The sequence below is a fragment of the Neodiprion lecontei genome, chromosome 1 (assembly GCF_021901455.1).
Source record: "Neodiprion lecontei isolate iyNeoLeco1 chromosome 1, iyNeoLeco1.1, whole genome shotgun sequence".
Taxonomy (NCBI): domain Eukaryota; kingdom Metazoa; phylum Arthropoda; class Insecta; order Hymenoptera; family Diprionidae; genus Neodiprion; species Neodiprion lecontei.
Genome location: NC_060260.1, coordinates 5797285 through 5819561, shown reverse-complemented (window position 1 = coordinate 5819561; position 22277 = coordinate 5797285). Strand labels below are relative to the sequence as shown.

Below are 22277 nucleotides of genomic sequence, written 5' to 3'. Positions count from 1 at the left end.
GCAGCAACTGAAGTGAGGCTAATACACCGGAAACATATGTCCCTGAGTTCCGGTCTAACGTCAAGTCTTGAAATACCAAACACCGCAAACATACAAGTCTTTCCCAAACGTAAACTTCTCTTACCGTCGGTTTTAACCTTGCCAACGAATTAGCGTCAAATTACTGATAATATCACAACGCCGCTGATTGGATTCGTCCCTTGTTGTTAACCTACGAACAGGAAAATGAGTGATTTAGAGGACGAGGATGTAATACTCGACGACATAAAAGCTCTCCAAGAAGTTCTTACGAAAAAACAATCGGACGGTTTGAAAAAGGAGTTGGTTTCCGAAGATCCATTTAGAACAGAACACAGTCAATGCGAGCCGTCAACGTCTCAAGCGAACAATCCTCTATCCCCGTCGAGCACGATTCAGGACTGCTGCACTGTCGACCCACTTGTCGATGGCGAAGAAAGTGATAACGAATGGAACGAGAATATCAATAGCAGTTTGGATCTTTCGAGTCCCGAGGCTGCGTTGAATCTAAATAGAAAAATAATAAATCTCTTGGTGAATGCTCAAAGAAAGCTTCGCCTCTTGCTCAAAGAGTGTCAGCGTAAACAAGTGCTAATAGATGAAAAACTTCAAAAGATAAATTCCAACCCATTTTCTAGAACGCTATTAACCATTAGCGGGATCCCATATTTCAAAGACAAGCGTCATTTTCCTGCACCCAAGAACCAGGACGCTAAGTTGAAAGCCAATCGTGGTGAGCTACAGATCATTGAACTTCCGTGCCCTTTGCGATGGACTCTGAAAGATCGGAACACGCTATGGGAGGCTATTTTTTGCGAGGCTAAGATGATTGCCCAACAAGTAGCAAGAAAACAACAACCTAATAACGGGCAACACTTGAGCTATGCAGAGGATCCTCTGAACCTGGAATTCAAGCTGACGGCTAAGAGAATACCGGAGCAGATAGCTCAGACCTTCAAGAACTTGGTTGGTCCGATAGGATCGAGGGAATTTGACTGGTTGAAAATAGCAGTAACCGATTTCAATGAGAGACATTCCGCCAGCGAGTGCAGAGCAATGTGGAACGTTTTCCTACATCCTGACATCAACAAGAGTAAATGGAAGAAGGCTGAGGATATGGATCTAAAAAAGTTGGCTGAGAATTACAACTTTCAAAACTGGGACCTAGTGGCTGAAAAATTGGGCACAAATCGTACAGGATATCAATGTTTTATTAGATTCAATACCAATTTTAGAAACAACATGTTGAACAGGAACAGTTTTTGGTCAAAAGAAGAAGACCAGAAACTTATTGACGCTGTAAATGGATTGAGGACTGGGAATTTTATTCCATGGGGAGAGGTCGCTAAGCTTATGGGACAGAGACGAAAGCAGCAGATATACATGCGCTGGAATTACAGTCTTGCTCCTAATTTGAAAAAGGGTAGATTCACCGAAGAAGAGGACAAGCTCCTACTTGCAGGTGTTAACAAGTTTGGGGCTAATTTTACAAAAATTTCAGTTTCTCTGCTGCCTCACAGAACTACGGCGCAGTTGAACGATCACTATAGAACACTTCTGCATGAGAAAAAAAATGAGTGGACTTTACAAGACGATACCAAACTGGTAGATCTCGTTGAAAAATTTGGCAACAATTGGTCCGCTATTTCCAAAGAATTCTCCAACAAGTCTAGAGTCCAAGTTAGACATCGCCATACGTCGATACTCCGATATCTGAGTCGGGGCTTGTCCCTCAGATCCATACCCAGGTGGGGACAAAAGTCTGAAGAAGTTTGCATCGAAGATTCAACGATGACTGGTGAAGAAAGGCTTCAAGAAATAAGTAGGTGTTTGAGAACTCCGTATGAAAAGGATGGAAACGATGGAAAGAGAAGTAATCTATCTGATATTGATATAGAGCTTCAGGATTACTTCAAAGGAATGTATCGAACCACTTCGAAACCTGGAAGAAACAGCAAATTTTATACTGCCGAGGAGCTCAACTATAAAACTCCGAGGCTTCACGTTATGTTGCAACTGCTGAATGCTGATCTTGATATTCCTGATGATTTCGACCAGGAACCACAGTTGACGGAAAAAGATAAGCAGCTGCTGACTTCCTTAGTAAAGTATTCAAGGGATGAAACCCTGGCGTCTGACATGCAACAAAAATTGGTTGAACATACCAGGCAAAAGATGTTTGGATCATCTATGGTGACAGAGTGTGAAGATCGTTTTATACCACCGTTTCCATTTGATGGTAAGAAAATTATCTCACGAATTAAAAAAGGAACAGTTACCGGAATAAATTACGATCCTACGAACGAGCCAACCACTGTTGAACTAGATAAAAACTTCAAAACACCTGAGCTAGTCATATCGCAAATGGGCGGTTTGCAAAGCGAACTTGCATTTGAGAAGATGGCCAAGAAATTTATCGGCAAAACCGAAAACTTTCCGACAGATACTGTGTTTTCAAAGGAGATACCTGAACGATCCGGTAAACTATTGCCGATAAAATTCATTTCCCTACCAAATAGTGGGAAGTTAAATAGTGCAAGTGAAATTATTGATATGAACGCCCCAAGTACATCAGGTGTCGTTTCCAATCCAGATACAAGTGAAACAGAGCAAAGTATGCCAGGTATAAATGAGTCATCTTCGAAAATTACCAGAAGGAAACTCACCAAGTATTGGCCAGAAATGCTGATACCTCCAAATTACACAACTTTACTAGGGTTTCGTGGAATATTATTATCAAAACACATTCTTGAGGCAGATAATTTGGTGGAAGACGAATATGATGAACTTGAAGATTATAGGATGACAACAGAGGGTCGACAAGCCTTGGAATTATTTGAGGAACGTTTAGCTAAGCTTTTTAAATTTCCTATAGAATTGTCCGAAGTAGCACCACCTGTATTACACGATATGAGAGAAAAAGATTTGGACAGTGTTGGGAACAATTGTCAAAGAAGAAGAAAAGGCAGTAAGGAATGTGGGGGATCGGAAACAAAAAGAAAAGCAAAGTTTGCAAAACTCAATGTTGAAGAAATTTCTGAGACATGAATTTCATAAAAAATCAGCTATCTACATTGTATATGTACAATGTATTCTCCCTTAATGGTTCAGACTTGTTAAATGACACTGCACAACCTTATGTCCTAAAGTTTACTCCAATTGTATTAACCTCTTAACCTACGATTTAAGTTCCGATTGCGTGAGCCTATAATCAACAGCAAGGTCGGTCATATGTGTAAATATCACGGCTCTCACTCGTGATTCTCATGTTTGGCCCGATCGACGTAGCACGTCTCCCATGACATTGTAGGTACAGGGGTTAACATCATTTCTATGTTTATCACGTATCGTATCTGTGATGATATTCATCATATTTATATACTAAAAAACTTCGCAATTTCGATTGCACTTGCAGCTAAAGTATATAGCTAATATGTATATCCATTACGAAAATACCGTTTAATACCTTTTTCTATATTTCTACAATGTAATCATTTTGTCTCATGTTTACTATATTTATGAGAATTACAGTAATTGAACAATCCAAAATTATTTTATAATCTCAAAACCGTCATAATATAATACTAAAAGAAGCTGCAGTGTCTGCTGTTATTTGTGTTTTAAATAAAAATATATTTTCTACAATATGTCGGAAACACTCAAGCTGTATGACGCCCCTATGATGTCCTTGAAAACACAATACAATTTCTTGTCGATATTACTACTCTCAGTACCATAGACGAGTTACATGTGTTCGCGGATAAGCAAGAAAGAATTTTCCTTTCTTGAAGAATTTTATTTGCGTACTACATCATAGTTACATAATATATTTGATGGGTGAAACTTTATAAAATACAACTGTTTATGCTTCGACTTGTTTTAATTCTTCACTGCTTTTCTCTGTACCATAAGCTCCCAATTCCGTCAGGAGATCCCGTTTCTTGTCAAAGTACTCTTTGAACCACATAATGTGGTCTTTTTTCTCTTGAGCAGTCATAAATGCATTTTTAGATAGCCCAACACATACTAATTCCATAAAGTGTCTGATGGGTCCTTTTCTTGGGCACCAGCCTTCTAAATACGGTTCCAGGAAGACGTGATCGGAAAAGTGTTCCTCTTGATCGATGGTTAGATCTAATAAAATAGAAAAATTCAAATTTATGTCAGGTACACGAATTATAATATTATTCTCCAATGGAGAGAAATTAGCTTATTTCAGCAAAATTAAATTTCATTGACCCGTAAGGAAACGAGTGAGAAATGGCAACAGTCGAACATACTAATTATACTATAAAATTTAATCTAATCTAGTTTTGTTCGATAAAAAAAAAAACGTGCGAAATTACGCATAACATGTAAAAATACCTTGTTCATTATCAATAGGGAATCGCCAGAGTTTTCCCTGTTCGGTCCACTGAATCATTTGGTCAATAAAATGAATAGGAGGATGAGTGACTAAGAGCTTTAGATCCCGCTTCTCTAGATGGTCCCAAGTCTGAAGAGTGGGTATGTTAGGATCGACCACAGCTTCAGGATCCATTTCGAAAATACCCAATGGGTTTCCCGAATCAACGGTAACTCTTGCATTACTAAAAATCAGGAAAAGTGTTAGAAATTTCATTCTACACTCTTTGAATTTAATTGCATTGAACAGGTATTTTAGAGTATACAATTGAATTGGACAGACATGTGTATTTTTTTACGACTTTTTCCGCTGAATTTGGGCCTACTCATCTGTTGTTGGATCGGAGCATTTTGTTTAGTTTTTTGTATTATGTCATGAACCTGGTCTGCCCGGCTGTTTGATTGATATTCTTGGGGTTTTCTGCGATCTATGTTCATTCCTTTGACCAGTTTACTGCAGGTAAACAATCATACAGTATTATTTTGTGTATATACACGTTGCATGTATTATCAATATGTTTAGTAAAATTAACTTAAAGGCAAACCTCAAATCCATGGGTTCTTCAGAACTTTTACTTGGAGTCAAGATTTTTTTCAACAACTCTGATTCAGTTTTGCTTGTATCCCCTCCAAAAGTTGCTGCTACATCTTTGGCTGCGCCGGTCAATTTCTTTTCTATGAAGAAATTTTCTATCAGGCATGATTTTTAGTAGATACGCTTTTGCCTTGTTCTCATAGCTTTTTCACTTACCAAATAGATTGACAATTGTTTTCTCATTTTTCTTTGACAGTTGGGATCTGGCATTGCTTATTTTTTTCGGTTTTACTGCAATATCAACTTTGGATGGGGTCTTCGCATTCTGCAAAAAAAAGTATAATAAATATCGTGTAAGGAATGGAAATGATTTCATTTTAATCTGATTGATAATTTCAAGGAAATCTGTTTGATTTACCATTGTCATAGTTTGTAATAATGCATTCAACCGATCAACACGTGGCTCTTTCTTTGCAACACTATTCGATGCCACAATTTTTCTTTTATTTTTCTCATCATCCGATGAATCAGAATCAGAAGAATCGGCACTAAATAATACTTTTGACGAATGCAAATGCTGCGTTGACGTTGCTATTTGGGGTGTTATATTTCTGAAAAACAGTTCCGAGTAGATGATTTTTTATATCAGCCATACGGAATTGAGATTGAATACCATCCTGTATGCCGGATATTTATTCATTCAAGACCAGTACAGCAAATGCAGCCCCAACGGTAAGATCATTGAAAAACTTTTATTGGTAGGTTAACATTTATGGTTAGGTCAGAAAAGCTGAAGCTTCAGTTGCATTTTTTTTACGAATAATCAAGTAAATTGTCATTTATTTACCTTGTCAAAATGCGTAAAGTTATCATTTTATTTTTTGTATCGTACTACTGTCTATTTATGTGCTGCAATTAATCACAAACATAGGCGTGAGGCAATTTATATTAAAATCTAAGCCGATGGTAATCAGCAGACGACGTTTTTGCATTCCCGAAACGGTAGCGAGCAGCATCTAGCGGTATTTGAATGTACGAATAACACACTGTAACGATCACAATGCGATTTATAGTATCGACACAATCAGAATTTTACTCTGATCTTTCTTACGTTGCAAATATAAAAAATGTTACATCGACAAACAAATTGGTGTTTTTTTTTTACCATGTTTCTAGCTTCAAACTTTATTCGTACAGTAGTACCCAGTTAGACCTTTTAAATAATCGGCGCAAAATTACAAAGCGTCCGTAAGATTCAAATTTACGCATAAAAAAAAAAACAGTCTGTGCTGTGTACGCATGCCCGGTAGAATAAGATGTGTAGAAACTTGTTGCTAGCGGCATCCTGCATCATTGTCGTTTGATCGCCGCGTGGAGAACCACGTGGTGAATAGTTGTGTTAGTTGAGCCGCGATTCAGTGCGTGAGTAACAATTTGACCGAGTTTCTAATTTTCACCAAAGATACGTTCGAAGTGAGGCAAAGATGGTCGACTTCACAAAAACATGTTACTGCAAGCAGAATAGCCTGCATACATCAAAGGTATGCATTAATGCACGTCGTGATTTCTGTTATCACTCAACGTTAGACCTTACATAAATTTGTTCAGCTACGCATCCAAGTTCAAGTTTTCAAGGTCTTTTGGCACGTAAATTAGCAATTGCGTTAGTAGGCTGTGTCTCGATTTGTCAAAACCTGTACCCTTGTGTGAACGAAATGTCTATCTCGTTGGGACACTTATTGTACGGACTGTACCATTGTCTTCGATGTTTTTACATATTCTAACCGCGATTCTGAACCAAGTACGTAGTGAAGTTGACAGTGTGAAAGAATCGAAGTGTGTGATTGAGAATTTTTCGTTGATGCGGCTCGTTTCCTTGTGTGTGAAGGAAACAATCAACAATCGCGGCATTTAGTAACGTTAATGTATCGAAACATCAGCGAAACAATCATTATTCCGCAATTTTAGAATGGTTTTGAAGGAGTTGACTTTTCAAAATAAGAGTATGTTTTGTTTATCACGGATTACTAAATTTCGGACATTGCTAAAGGTGTGAAGTAACGATTTTTTTATGGAAAAATATTACAGCTATGGTTTTATGTCTTGTCGATCTAGCCTATACGTGAAATAGTTGTGCCAGGCATAATTACAGTCTTAATCGGTAACATCATTGATTGTGTTCAAATAAAGATCTCGATAAAACCTGACTTGGTTAATTAGTAACATTGTCACCGATTCAGAAGCTGCATCGATCAGGTTATGTAAAAATAGGTATGAAAAACGAGATAATTTCTCATTATCATGCGGTTTTATCATCAATAACAATTGCCATTCTGTAATCAAGTTGTATTCTAAACATTGGGCAATTATAAATCTTGTTCCATTCTTTTTGCAGTGTAAGTGTAAGTGCGTGTGACTTCGACGTACATTTTGCTCATTCCTGGATACATATTAAGAAGAATGCTTTTGGATTGTATGGTCATGATAACAAGGTGAGAAATATATTTTTTAAATGGAAGACAGGGGATCGATGCATTCATTTCTGTCAGTCGTGGAACACGTGCGAGGATGATTCTAATACCGATGATGTAACGAAACATTCATAAATAGCTTACCTCTTTTGTAATTTTATATAAATTTGAAGGAGTTGAGTGTTTATAACACGAATATAATATATCACTTTACCACCATTTACCGAAATTCAGACAAATCTGAAGTTGAGAATTAACAATTTTTCTATTATGTGCTGCGTTGCTATAACGTTACTAACTTCAACCTTATGAAACCATTACAAATCAAATGCAGAACCTGTAAATTTGTTTTTGCATGAAGTCAGTATTTTTTAACATTACATTATTGATTCAACACATATAAAGTATTCAGATACATGGTGCCACAATTTACTTTATACTAATTTGTCTATTCTCTTTTCAGTGATAATTCACATTTAAGTGAATTCAGGACTTGGTGATGGTATTGGTAAGTTGCATGAAATCAAGTTCCTAGTTTTGAGCCTATTGATCTCTGTACCATGTGGCATGGTGGTAACGTTTCATACTAGTTATACTGTCAAATCCTTTTTTTATAATCACTTTCATGCAAAATAAATATTCTTGGAATTTTGGCCCGTTACCAAAATCAACCTGAACGATCTGATATGAAAATTGTGGTTTAGGAAAGATCGATAATGAATTGTGTCATCTTTGTAATTGCTGATTGTGCTGTTGTTTTGATAGTGAATTTTTCTGATATTCAATTCACACAAGTACATATTGTATAAGCTTTCGAAAAATACTGAACTGCTGATAACCTCTTTTGAAGAAAGCAAAGCCCTGTGTATTCATATCACTCCATGTCCAATTGATCTACCAATTCTGAGAATGAAAAGCTTATGAAGTAAATGTAATAACTTACATGCTGTTGGTTTGTTGTATTGCTAAAATGTGTCAACATGTAAAGGCTAGTCTGCAATCATCTAAATGTGCATCATGTCTCCTTTTATCCATGCATTTCATAGAGTGTTTACGGGTCATTGCGGTGCTTACAACATAGAATTAGATGAGTCTAGATCTAATCCTTGAAGATGTTATATCGATAAATACTTTGATCACAATGCCACAAAAACCGATACTTATTCTATTATGTTGAACAGACAATAAGAAGCTTGATGATTCTTTTAGAGATCACAATTTGCATTGCAAACCACTGATTGGAAAAATGTGTAGTTGTGCATTGTGTTTCAGATCATGATAATAATTTATATTAACATACATTTTGCTGTTTATAATTATTATACGTTCGCTTATGCTCCTTTATTTCGCCTTCACATTCACTCTCAGTTTAAAAATTCTAAACTATCCCAATGAACAATCTTTTGATTTCAATAGATTCAATCACAGATTATGAAGTTATCCAGTTCACCTGTGCCGTCTGTGTGATTATTAGAATAATTGCCATGTTTATAATTTTTATTGCAAGCGATATTCCGCAATTTATGTTATAAATTCCATTGTTAATATGCGTCATTTGAAAAGTCGTACTGCGCTTTTTTACGCGTGGACTTCGGCTTTTGTAATCTTGAACCTTTGTTCGTCGTGCGTCTTTAGGCAACCGACATTACAGTAAAGTACACCAAGTTGCCGGTGTATAAGGCGCCGCCTTCCTAACGAAGCTATACCTATAATCGATGTTCATTCCGAATGTTTTATCATCTTCATATTTACTTGGCAGCTTATAAATTTCTCAAAAGTGTGCCATTACCTTCACATTTCTCTTCAAAATCGAACAACTCAGTTAGAAATCTTATACAATTTAAAATAGGTAATGTCAATTCTGTAATAAGTATCTGCAAGTATCATAAGATGACAACATGGAACATATCATTTTAGGTTTGTAGGGCTGGTAGGATTGTAGAATGAATCAGTGAACTAGGCGAGGGCCAATCGAAGTAGGCAGGCGCGTGACCACGTGGTTCTCAATTTACTCGAGCGTTATTCTGATTAGCGGAAGTAAACAGTTGAAGCTCAACTATTGGTTTTCATTAGTCCCGACCGCTTGTCTTTGGGAGGGGAAGGGGGGGGTCTCGTACCGTTACATTTGCGCACACCAGTGTGAAGTGATTCGCCTACGGCTCGCGATCAGCTGTTCCTTAATCTCTGCCTGGCACTCTTGTAGATTTTCTATTTTGCTGCATTCATCGCAGTGACGTGCAAGTTCCAAGTGTTTAACTTACATGTGAAGGTTTATTTTTAGTTGTTTAAGAATGCTTTGTAGTAATTTAAAACCGTACCGAAGTAACGTGATCGGGTGTTGTACCGCGATTTAACGTCACTCTAACCCGGATGTGAGGACAATATCCAACCGCCTTACATTGGATACAATATCGTGTAAATGTTTTGTGATAAAAACAATTCTATGCCCCTTGTGTTTTGATTTTTGTCAGTGGGCAAGTTTGCCATATACTGTTGAAACATGAAGAGAGCTAAACAGAATGTTTTTCGTGACATCTACAATCAGCCTTACGACGATACCACGAGACTCAAACTTTATACAAGTAGCAAAGGTAATTATTTGTCAAACCGTTTAAGAAATCACCAAGTCATTCTTATTTACCTCTCATTTATAATACCTGCCATAACTAGTGCCTCTGCCTTTGACCAATACACTTTATGCACGGTTAACATACAATTTGCAATGTTACATATCCTCTAATTATCATTGCGATTTCAATACCCATTTCAGCAAGCCTACAACTCATGCAGCGAATGTCGCTATTGAAGAGATTGAAGGTCCACAACGGTTGTGTCAATTCAATTTGCTGGAATAATAGTGGAGAGTTGTTATTATCTGGGAGCGATGATCAACATTTGGTTTTAACCAATGCATACAATTATCAGGTGAATCATCAATGTTTATTTACGCTGTTGCACATATCTTTCATTGTTACTACAAAAATTTATGACCAATTAATGAGACCTTCACATTCACGGTGGTTGAATGTCAGTAAATGCATGGATTGTCTTATCTGTTTACTTATTGATCTCGTATCGACGTTATCTTTGCAAATAATCTATTGTTTGAAAAAGACCTGAGATGTATATTTATCGCACAACTGATCGATCATATAAACAATGCTCTCGTTGGATCAAAAAAATATTTGTGAATAAGCTGTCAAACAGTTGTTCAAACTGATTTAAAAACTAAAATTATAACATATCTAATCGTAATAAAAACAAACAGAGAGCATACAAAATTTGTAAGTCAGGAAACAGTAGTTCGGCATACTCGCAAAGAATTTGGAAATGCAACTGCATTTACAACTTATATGTATTTAGATTTGTTCATTAATTTATGTTCACTGTAATTTGAGGGAGGGCCTAATGGATTAAAGATTAATCTTTGTATTGAAATTTGCAGCTGAAATTGGACACAATTTCATAATTCTGACAATTCAGTATTTCATTTTGGCATCAAGTTCCGTGTATTAAATCAGAAATAAGTGCAGTAACAATGATTCCCAGTACACAAAACTTGAGTAAATAGTAGATTTTGCTCAATCAAAAGTTAAAAAAATTTTTTAATAACTGTCTCCTAGTAACGAGGCTGTAGATCAGTGCTCTAAATAATAATTAATCAGAGCATCCTATTAGATAGAGTCTGTCATCTGTTTTAATTTCTGCGTGTTTACTATTTATAAACTTGGCAAACTTCTGCCAAAACTATTCTGACACCATCCTTGAGATACTGGCATGTCGATGTTAGTAGTTGTAAAAATACTTACTGTGCTTTTGGCCTATGTTTTTATAAATTGTACAAAACAGACTTGTCATCCCATGCCTAGACATTCTTCGAGTACCACATTTTATGCAGAGATTTTGCTCCATTTACATGCAGGTGGGCTTATGTTCAGTTGCTAACAAAGTATTCGTCATAACGATTATATTCATGACTGATTCAGATCTGTAGCGATGCCAGATAGCACAGAACCTTCACCTCTACAGCGTGATTTGCTATTTTTATAATTGAACGTGAATTTAATATAGAGTAAGGTCAACAGATTGCTTGGATTGCACATGCGCCAATCATTTGAGTGGTATTTGAAATCTCTTTTATTCAATGATACCACTTAAAAATGAGAATTCGTTTCAATCATCGTCTGTTTTTCAACTGAACGTAGATATAAAAATTTATAAGCAGTTCGTTTGTAAGACTTATAACCTACATTCAGTACGATGAACTTTGTCAGGTCTTTTTCTTAATTGATTGTAGCCTTTGCCAGCTTTGAAATTTGATTTTCATTACTGGTTTGTATCGTTACAACATGTAATACAATGATGGGTTTATGTTTGTTATATTCTAGGTGCTGACAGATTATAAAACAAGTCACAGGGCAAATATTTTCAGTGCAAAATTTTTGCCAAACAGTGGTGATCATCGCATTATATCATGCAGTGGCGACGGTATTATTCTTTATACAGGTCAGAATAGTTTCTAATCCTTGGAATACACTCGCCCATATAGGATGTAATTTAGTTTTCACTCCTGGTATATGGTATAACGCCATTATAAGTAGAGCCTGCGTTACTATTAATAGATTTAGATTACCAACCAAATATATGTGCTTATAATTGGCTGTTAGCCAGTCCATTGGTCTTACAATCTGAAAGATATGAAACGTTATTTTCACATCAAAGCTCGTTGTCACACAGGTGATAACAGTATTTATTTTGGTAAATTGCGGTATAGATTTCCTATTGAATGTTATCTTTATATTTTCTTGACTTTCAGATCTGATGAGAAGGGCAGAGACATTTAATAATCAATTCACATGCCACAGCGGAACCACTTATGAAATTGCTACTATACCCAATGAACCGCACAGTTTTCTCAGTTGCGGAGAAGACGGAACTGTCAGATGGTTTGATCTCAGAGTCAAGGACAAATGTAACTCCTCAAGGTGCAAAGATGTATGTGTCACACCTCCTGCCATATCTTTTTCTGAAATTTGATTGGTCAACTTTTATGGCCAAGAACAAATTTGTTATCTCAGATGAGAGATACAAAAGACACGTACAGACGGGTTTCGAGCAAACATCGTACAGCTAATGAAGTCGTATAAATGTGTTTTCTTAGGATGTACTGATCTCGTGTCAAAGAGCCGTAACAGCTCTATCTGTTAATCCACTTATGCCTCATCAACTGGCGATTGGATGTTCTGATAGCACAGTGCGAACTTTTGATAGAAGAATGCTTGGGACCCCAGCCACAGGTACAACTTCATGCATGGTTGCTTTTCTCAAAGCAGTTGATTATTGGAAAAACTCACAATGCTTTTTGCTCACAATTTTCCATTTCAGGTTGGACTGATAATGGTGGGTCAGTGAGACCACTGTGCAGCTTCACCGTCCCCGAATTTGAAGGGAATTCATACAGAATAACATCGTTGAGTTATAGTCCAGATGGACAAGACGTCCTCGTCAGCTACAGCAGCGATCACCTTTATTTATTTAGCGTAAAGGTGAATACTGCACTTCTTTGCTTTTTATTACAAAACAAATGTAGAACGCTTCAGACAACTTCAAAGCCTGGAAACTTATTGTGCATAATTAAGTGTAAAATTTCTACAACAGGATCAAGGCAGTGTACATTTGAAAAAAGACTCTGTCCTCGGTAAGGGCAAAGGGAAGAAACATCCTCTGAGATCCCCTCAGCCAGTAAGAAGATTGAGACTCAGAGGTGATTGGTCTGACACTGGGCCTGATGCACGTCCGGAACGTGAAGGTGGTCGCCGCGGTGGGACTGGTAAATAAATTTGTAAACATTGATAGTTTCGATGAACTGAATTGCAAATAATATAATTCCACAGAAATAGCTCAAGCTCGTCCTGTGCTGCATACATCGTTGATGCAGAGAATGACAGATGTTCTCAGTCGTATGTTGAATGACCCTGCTACTCGAGCTGCGCTTAGCGGCGGTGGTGAAGATAGCCTTGAAGGTGTTGTAGATCAACAAGAGGAGAGTAATCAAAATGTAAGTGGTAATGTTGAGAACAACAATGAAGTGAGCGGCGACAGGGCGAGCGATGAAGTCGAATCACTGGAAGGAATAACGGAGCCTGGTGAGCAAACAAATAATTTTTTGGAACAATCGGGAACATCTAATATGTAGAATCTGTAAGCAGCACGTGATATACCATTTTAATTGGTTTTATTGGCAGTCATTGCAGAGCCAAGCGGTAACAGTCAAGTAGAAAGTTTGAATTTGATTGAAACCGTGGCTCCAACTACCGACAGCATAATGGTAGATGCAAATGCTGAAGAGTTCGAAAATAACTCAAGCGTTCCTGTTATACCTCCATCTGAGTTACCTACAGCTGTACCTGCATTGACCGAGAACAGATCAATTCTCACCAAATCTGATGATGTTCCTATGGAAACTGATTCTAGTCATACCGATGTATCAAAGGCTTCCATCCAATCACTGAAATCACTCAGTATATCGAGGTTAGATAACCAGAATAGAGCGGACAGTGCAGTTCCCAGCACAAGTATTGACGCTAATAGAGAAGATAGTATGATAGAAAATCTGCAAGACAGATTAACCACAATGCGAGATGGATTTCTTGAACGGTATATTATCTCTAGTGGACACATAAACATTCGCTTTTTATTGTTGCCCGCTGAATCGATTTTCCTTTAATATCTCACTGTGATAAATTTCAGTCATGGCAGTGAACCAGCTGTAAGTTTAACCTACTCTGACAGAAGTTCAACAGGTGCTACCATTTCTCTAGGTGTTGGAGACGAAGTCATTCGTGATGGTTTTCATCCAGGTATGTTTGTCACCCACTAAATTGAGCTTCGTAGAACAAAAATATCATCTCGCAGTTTATATTTGCTTCCCATTCGAATTCAAGGTCCATCCAGTAGCCAAAATGCTAACAGTGCAATAGATAATGTGGGGCCAAGTCTAAATCGCAACAAACAACCGACATGTAATACAACTGAAGGTAATTGTTAATTACAAACCTTTTTTTAGAATTTTGCTTTCCAACATGTGTAAAATGCTCTTACATTTTGATTGAATTATTTTTCCTAATTTCGATGCTTGTCAGGGAAGCAGTGTTTATTTTATTGACTGAACAATAATTATTCGTTGAAATACTTATATTTGTTTACTTTTTCTATGTTACCTTTTTCTATCTTTAATTCGCCTGTATCTGTACTGTGTTTATGATATTCTTTGCTTGCATTTCTTATTATACTATCTTTATTTTTGTTATATTACATTATATTCTTATTTTATGTTATATATTTTTATATATGATGTCATTATGATTATGGCTATTTTTTCATTCTTTGTTGTCTCTGCAAAAGGGTTAACCCGCATTGAACTTTTAAATAAATAAATAAATAAATTTGATGTACACGTTTTGAAGATTCCGACGAAGATGTGTATAACGACAGTGATGATGAGGACATCAGTCCAACCAGGAGGTGCGTCCCGACTTGTTTGCTAATTTTTCTTCGCTTAAAATGAACCAAGTTTCATTTGATCTGTGAAATTTCAGGAATGTGAATCCGATTGAAACAGAGATGGATGAGGCTATAGCGAGTGCTCGTGGATCCCAGGGTCATGAAATGTTTGATGAAAGTTGTCTAACAGAATTAAGAGTCAAACAGAAATATATGGGTCATCGTAATGCGAGGTTTGTTTTTCTATTATCCACATCCGTTGAACTCTTATTTTTTCGGTTTGTGAAGACTGACGTGTTATATTGAACACAAGATTAATTTTACAGATAATAATACTTGACTGATACAGTGTGTAAATAAACAATAACAAAACACTTTGAATAAATTACAAGTCAAGCTCTTATAGAGTTTATTTCAAATTCTTCACAATCTTATTTTGTGTTTACTAATTGAAATATATTTCTTTCAACAAGGATTCCAGTCCATGTTTGATAAATTGGAAATGCTTTCGTACTGAAATGTAAATGAATCGCAGTACAATTTGATGGAATTTAATTAAACTGAAAGTAACAAGGACTCAGGTTCATAATGAATTTGATTTTTGATAGTAGTGTAAAATAGGAGTACTTCACGTGTGCGAGTTACCGTCTCTAATTCATATTTTCAATTTCAGCAACCCAAATGTGATATAAACCGATAACTGTTAACATTGATTATATCAAAGGGCATAACGATTTTCAGCACTTAGATGCATTCGTACTTCCCGAAACAAGCTTAACGTATATTAACTGATGAATATTCATATATTTGGTGTCACTGACCGTTTGAACTTATCTAGTCACTGTATTGAACTCACATATGTGCCAAAAAAGCCTCCGAGCGGACAGAGCCAATTATAAAATCAACCCAGAAAAATTTCTCATCTCTTGTCCTTCCCTGCTTTGACTTTAGTTTCTTTAGGACCATGATTAAAGAAGCTAACTTTTGGGGTGACGATTACGTCATGTCTGGCAGTGACTGTGGGCATGTCTTTATTTGGGAAAGAAGTACAGCGAACTTGTGTATGCTTCTCGAGGCTGATCAGCACGTAGTTAATTGCCTACAGCCGCACCCCTACCTACCAATGTTAGCCACCTCGGGAATTGATTATGATGTCAAATTATGGGCGCCAATTAATGAGGAAACGAGTTTTGACGATAAATTTGCCGAAGATGTAAGTCTATCTTCTTTTATTGAGGCCAAATTGTTTTGTGCGAGAAATACATTCGTGATATTTTTCAGCTCAAGAAACGTAATGCCGTTATGTTGGAAGAGACTAAAGATACCATCACAGTGCCTGCAGTATTTATGATCAGGATGTTGGCATGCCTCAACCAGATACGCAGAGGTAGCGAAAACTTATAATCTTTGAGCTCCGCACTTTGTGTGCCAAGCAAATTCGATAGATAATTTATATAGTAACGTTATCTACCTCGTACCCGGCTTAAGAAAATGGTATGACTTTCACTATTTTGGAAAAGTTCAGGTAAAACTTATTTTTTAAGCGTTTAGAAAAGGTTTTACTTCTCAGAGTTTCGTATCTTTACACATATCGTTGATTCACGATAATCGTAAACTCTTTGTTTCACATTCATCCATGTTAGGTGGATAAAAAAGATGGTACATTAGTTCCATCGACATATCGTATTTGGCAAAACTCCAGTTTTCGTCTTTCATTCAATTGGGTAGTAAGTAGTTTCAACTCGTAGCAAATATTATTAAAAATCTGGGACGTTTGATGTAACAAACAGGAGCTAAACTGTTGATCTGATTGAAAGGTACACGTGTCTGAGATGCTGATTGTTTCTGAGACAAAATTCCAGGGCAGTCAAAAAAATCATGGCACAACAGGGTTGTTGGACTTTTTTACAAAATTCAACAGTTGCGTTGAACGAATATCAAATTATACAACCTTGAAGAAAGTTAATTTATTTCTTTCTTCTCCTTTTTTTCCTGAAGATATTAATTTTTATTTTACTATTTTTGCGTGTGTGTGTACATATAGTATATTTGCACACTAAAGTCTAGCAGTGATGAATATCATCTATCGTTTCTGGATAGATATCTCTAGCTATTGGATCCTTAGCATTACCAAACCTCGATTGTTAATAATTATATTAACTTGTGGAACATAAGTAGTGGAACGTACAAGCAATGTGTCAGGTTAAAAAAATTTATATCGCGTAGATAGAATAAAAGTTACAAATGGTTAAATCACAAGATGCCGTAAATCTGTGGAACGTGGTTTGAATTTTTTATTTCATCTTGTTATACATACACAAGCATTGTTTATCAGGTAATGATTGAATTTTGACATTGCGGTTCACGATTTTATTGGATTACACTCAATCATTCCAAGAATGAATATGATCGTAAGCTACTGCTGAACTAGCCAGCTGATATGACAATCAAAAATAAATAATTTTTAATTTTTTTTATGTATTCGAATAAAGTTCTTCTCACTTACATTTGTCGACAATGAAGTACGTACGCCATCGTACATCATTGCCAACCTATACGGATAGCATAATCAAATGGTACGAACTCTAAAATTGTATCAATTACAAAGAAAAAAGGAAACTACAAGAGGGTAAAATGATGGAAATTTGTAATTAATGTCTTCCAAATTTATGCGGGTCAAAGTTTGTGCGTAATAGCTTGTGTATCATAATCCGTAGTAGTAGTATTATTATCGTTGTTGCAAGATTGGTAAACATCGAGTCGAGTATCAAAGAAAATTTTTGGAGATGAAAGAGTAAGATAAACGTTTTTACGTGTTATTGGTTTCATCGACTGAAAATGCATATTGTATATTAAGTTTGTCCGCTGAAATATATTTTATTCAATCTATATATACACATATATCAAACTCTTACCTGAATTATCCCCTAAGTGGTCTGTTTACAAGAATTGTTAAAATATATAACACTAATAACGTTCAATCGAATGATTATTAATACCAATTTACATTGCCTTGCAACGGTACGCTTTTTATCAAAAAGAAAAGAAAAAGAAATAACCGAAAGAAATTTCTCAGTATGTGCGACTAACACACAATTATTTTCAGTGCCAATAAGTGTTGCTTTTGGCTTAAAACACATAACATGCACAAAGTCAATTGCCACATTTGAAAATGTACTTTAAGGATCCTGGGAAAGTAAGTGTGAATGTTATTTGGCTTCTAAAATGATTAATTGGGAATTATTAATCGCTAATGTTTCAGCATTGAATTACATAACAAGATTTTGGGTACAAAATTTCAACAGTTTCACCCTTGATCGCAGGAAGTATGAAAATACATTTTCAATCAATGTCTCTAAATGTCGCATGTTTTTCACCCATCATCGGCTGACACAGCACTTAGTTTCTAATATATTTCCAACTCGTATAACGTATTGTTAATACCGTTGCTTTTTACGTGACTTGACGTGTTTATTTACTTGATTTTTTCATCAATGGATTATTAATCAATTTTTCTAAATTTACAACAAAAAAATTCGATGAATCAACTTTCAACGTTTGCAGTTAACTTGTGTTGCAATTCATAACTTACGGTAATCTTAACAGTGCACTATTTCTTCTCAGACACACATTTTCTTGATGTTTCACACGTATTTCCTTGTAGTTTTATTTCAATCTCTATCCATCAAATCATCTATGGGGACTATATATATACATGTATATATACACATATATATATATATGTGTGTGTGTGTATGTGTATGTAAAATCGGTGAATTTTTATGCACAAATGAGTGTTGCTTGGTCAATGATCATTGATTGAGTTGAGAAAAATTATTTTATAATTTGCGTACATAGAAATCAATTTGAATACTATGTTTCAACACAGATTTAGTTTTATAATTATACGCTGTTAAATTGTTTTTAAACTATCCGAGCTGAATATACGATCGTAAGGCTAATCTTCAAATTTTAATGAACTAGTTTGGGTGGAAGGATTACTAATTTTTCTACAAGTTCTTTACCGTGTCATTTACATTCTTTAAATTCCCCCGAATGTAATTGATCAACAATAAACTTTCACTGTATCTCGTTGTTTAGACATCAGGATTAGATATTACATACGCGTATGTTAAATTTATAATAGCGTTTATACTTCTTAAAATTAGTTGACTTTAAATTTGCTGAATTATCTTTTCTTCTCTCTATGATTGTTCCTACGGAAAATGGTGTATAATAAAATTGTGTAATTTCTTGTAGGGCGTGGACGTAACAGAAGGAGAAGTGGAGATGAAACCGACGAATTGAGAGGTGGATAGAAAACGTACAATCCGCAAAATGTTTTAACATTCAAAGCTTGTATTTTAGATAGTACGTGATCCAACGACGGTTGGTATAGAAGAGCTACGGATAATCGGATTCATCCAATAGATAATTTTATCCATATCACGATTTTGTTAATTTCACTGTTTGGCTTGCAGACCGTCGAGTATTAGCGTGTGGCGAAGGTAAAACAAATTTGCCCATGAGATCACTGAGAACTCGTACATTTTTACCGTAAAAGCTTCCTCGCATTGTCCCGTCTTACGTAAATCAAGTCGCAGTGTTGTCGTAAGAAAAACGATAATATAGTTTTCATACGCTAACTATCAATTAAAGGTTCTTAACGCGTTAAAAATTATTACCCGTTTGAAAATTTAATGGCTTCGTCGGCACGTCGTATGTTTCGATTACTTCTACTATTTATCATCCACCGAACTGAGAAAGTCAACCAGCTTAGACGTTCAGTTGTTAAAAGTTGAACAATGCGTTCTTCGCAAGTTTTGCCATAATTTTAATTATCCAGTACAGCTATAAGTACACGAAATCGAACGAATTTCCAATCATTAGAATTTTTTTATTATATTGTACAGGATACTCACGAGTTACGAGGTGACATTACTATTCAGAGTAACATAAATGATATTCTTATGAATCTGAATATGTAAATTCATTGACATCGAGGTACGCAATGAAATTTTACGGATAGTCAAAAGGGTGAAAATTTTACCCAATTGTTGTGGACACAAGTCTTGAATAATATATCAGCTTGGAGCTTAATATTAGATGAAAGATGTTCCGATTTTCAAGTAAACTGCAGTGATATGAAGAGTAATTATCAGCTAATAAATAATTACGATGATAACAGTGACATTGTCACAATGATATTGAATCAAAAGCCATTATAGAACTGAACGTGCTTCGTTGATCTGTATATGGAATTGAAGTTTATTTGATTTGTCTGTTTTTCAATCCTCTACTTTTATTTTTTGAAATATATATGTATATTTCTAATAATCTGTAGAGATGAATGTTGCATTTCTCCTCAGTTACTGTACTGTAATAATATACGTAGTCGTGTATGTTTTCGGACTGTTTAATTTTAATTGTTATACGAAAGTGAGAGAAGGATCAAAAAATAAAAGAAAAGAAAATAAAAATAGCAAATAGGTATTGAAAAATATTTTTTGAACCAGAGTGCAATATGATACACGTCGCAAAGATACAAACATACGTTCGTATTTCGCGAGGATTAGAATCTTAGGGATTGATAGATATTTGATTTGTTTACAACGTAACAGTAAGTTTGGAATGTATGTTTAATACTCTGATGCAACGCATCCGTCATTAGTTTTTACAAAATGATGTATTTATTATATAGCGAACGAATGTAGTATACCGCAATGTGAAAATTTTCGACTAAATAAATACACGTACTCGCATTCGTGCCAAGGATCGCTCCTTAATTTTTACCGGATTATTCTTTTTTCCCCCAATAGTAACGATGATATTAATAATAATAGTGCATTCCCGGTTTTAACGACACGTTGTTGACGAGGCGAAATATCGTTAAATAAATAAATTGGAACATCTAAGTAAATGCGCAACTTTTCTGCTGCGAGTAGACAAGCGCAAAACTGTCCAAAGTTTTTCACCGAAGTAATTCGTCTTGTAAATGTATAATATTGTAAAAATTAGACGGGAAGTACAGAGTTTGGGTGAGTGGACGGTTTTCAGAACGGGGAACAAAGGAAACGAAAATGCAGAGAAACGGAAAGCAATCAACAAGAAAGATCTAATTTAATAACACAATTTGAACTATGCAATATTAGAGCATTGAATAAACATAAAATATACAAAATATAAAATCTTAAATACAAACAATAAATTCACACTAATAATAATGATTAACGCAATTTTTCGGTCTTTCTGATCATTGAATTGGTATATTTGATTGTATTGAGCAGGGTCAGCAGGGTCTATGCATGTATGTATGTAATGTAGTACTTGTATACACGAGTTTTTTATGATTAAAAAAAAAAAACGCATTACCGTTTGTTGTCGTATATTACAATGGCACACTTTGGGCAATATTCAAGTACATAATATAGAGAAAATGATAATTCTCCGAGGGGATGAAATTTTCAAACTATTTGACGCAACGTCGGATTTCTTGACATTTCTTTCGTCATTATTTTTATTCGATTGGGTGGTTCTTTTTTTGTTTTCGTTTTTTATTTGCATAAACAAACGCCCGCCTGAGCAAGCAGGAATAAAGAGACTGAGGGATAAGAAAGAAATGAAAAAAGTGAAATGAAACCACTGGGTGTGGGTTACTTGTGGATAAATAAGTCAGAAAGATCCATTTCGAGAGACACAAAAATAGCTGTAATGTATATAAGTGAAACTGCATGAGCTATATTTTACACAGATTTGTATATCTATAAATATTGTTATTTTCTTTCTTCCTTTTCTTTCTTTCGTATGTTTTGTTTTCGTTTCTTTTCGGAACGATAGAACAAAATGGTAATCAATCGTTATCGTTATAATTATGTTTTTTTTTTTGTCTCCTTTCGTTTAATAATAATAATAATAATAATAATAATAATAATAATAATAATGATAATGATAATAATAATGTTAAGTTAAATACCAACGATAATTTAGTTGCCAATATCATCTCGCAGCGTGAACATACAGCTACTATTATTCTCAAATAATGATGTAAACATATTAAAAAAAACTTCCATCAATATTTAACCAAGAATTAATCATACGCACGTATCACATGTACTATAATCATATCGTATAGCTCTAGTAAATAATCGCACCATTCGTATATATCGATATTATACATTTGCATAGAATAAACGCCGCTTTATAAAGTCATATGGATGTAAAACGAAACTCCATTGCAATCGAAGCTTTGTTCTTTAAAATGGAAGATGGTTAATTATATACGTATAAGGGAAAATAGGAAAAACATGTGAAAGAAAAATTTTACATACGGAAATGGGAAGAAGGGA

At 35.4% G+C, this 22277-nt stretch overlaps 3 protein-coding genes and 1 long non-coding RNA gene across 8 annotated transcripts; 3 read left to right on the top strand and 1 right to left on the bottom strand.

Moving 5' to 3' along the window:
* The first annotated feature begins 33 nt into the window (after nucleotides 1–33).
* Nucleotides 34–3891, top strand: LOC107225063 (snRNA-activating protein complex subunit 4). Its single transcript, XM_046729937.1, has one exon. It carries the CDS (start codon nucleotides 226–228, stop codon nucleotides 3064–3066), a length of 2841 nt encoding a protein of 946 aa, XP_046585893.1. The 5' UTR covers nucleotides 34–225; the 3' UTR covers nucleotides 3067–3891.
* On the bottom strand, nucleotides 3794–5959 carry LOC107225062 (28S ribosomal protein S31, mitochondrial). Its single transcript, XM_015665373.2, has 7 exons — nucleotides 5805–5959; nucleotides 5376–5568; nucleotides 5174–5282; nucleotides 4968–5097; nucleotides 4706–4876; nucleotides 4384–4607; nucleotides 3794–4152 (listed from the first exon to the last, which is right to left on the bottom strand). Exons 1-7 carry the CDS (start codon nucleotides 5828–5830, stop codon nucleotides 3881–3883), a joined length of 1125 nt encoding a protein of 374 aa, XP_015520859.1. The 5' UTR covers nucleotides 5831–5959; the 3' UTR covers nucleotides 3794–3880.
* A 379-nt stretch (nucleotides 5960–6338) lies between these two features.
* On the top strand, nucleotides 6339–7947 carry LOC124294620. Its single transcript, XR_006904525.1, has 3 exons — nucleotides 6339–6498; nucleotides 7353–7449; nucleotides 7892–7947. It is a non-coding gene; the product is annotated as an uncharacterized LOC124294620 (long non-coding RNA).
* A 1609-nt stretch (nucleotides 7948–9556) lies between these two features.
* LOC107225082 (DDB1- and CUL4-associated factor 6) lies at nucleotides 9557–21364 on the top strand. 5 transcript variants are annotated; one of them, XR_006903905.1, is made up of 17 exons: nucleotides 9557–10019; nucleotides 10199–10353; nucleotides 11817–11934; nucleotides 12245–12423; nucleotides 12590–12725; nucleotides 12814–12974; nucleotides 13087–13258; nucleotides 13323–13574; nucleotides 13674–14085; nucleotides 14179–14288; nucleotides 14373–14465; nucleotides 14895–14952; nucleotides 15027–15164; nucleotides 15883–16144; nucleotides 16213–16318; nucleotides 19192–19320; nucleotides 19413–21364. XR_006903905.1 is itself a non-coding variant. In XM_015665410.2 (16 exons), exons 1-16 carry the CDS (start codon nucleotides 9929–9931, stop codon nucleotides 19248–19250), a joined length of 2493 nt encoding a protein of 830 aa, XP_015520896.1. In that variant the 5' UTR covers nucleotides 9557–9928; the 3' UTR covers nucleotides 19251–21364. The 5 variants fall into 5 exon arrangements, 3 of the variants coding, with proteins under 3 accessions (XP_015520896.1, XP_015520895.1, XP_046593411.1); XR_006903908.1 differs by having other exon boundaries at nucleotides 16213–16425; nucleotides 19192–21364; XM_015665410.2 differs by having other exon boundaries at nucleotides 15892–16144; nucleotides 19192–21364.
* The last annotated feature ends 913 nt before the right edge of the window (nucleotides 21365–22277 follow it).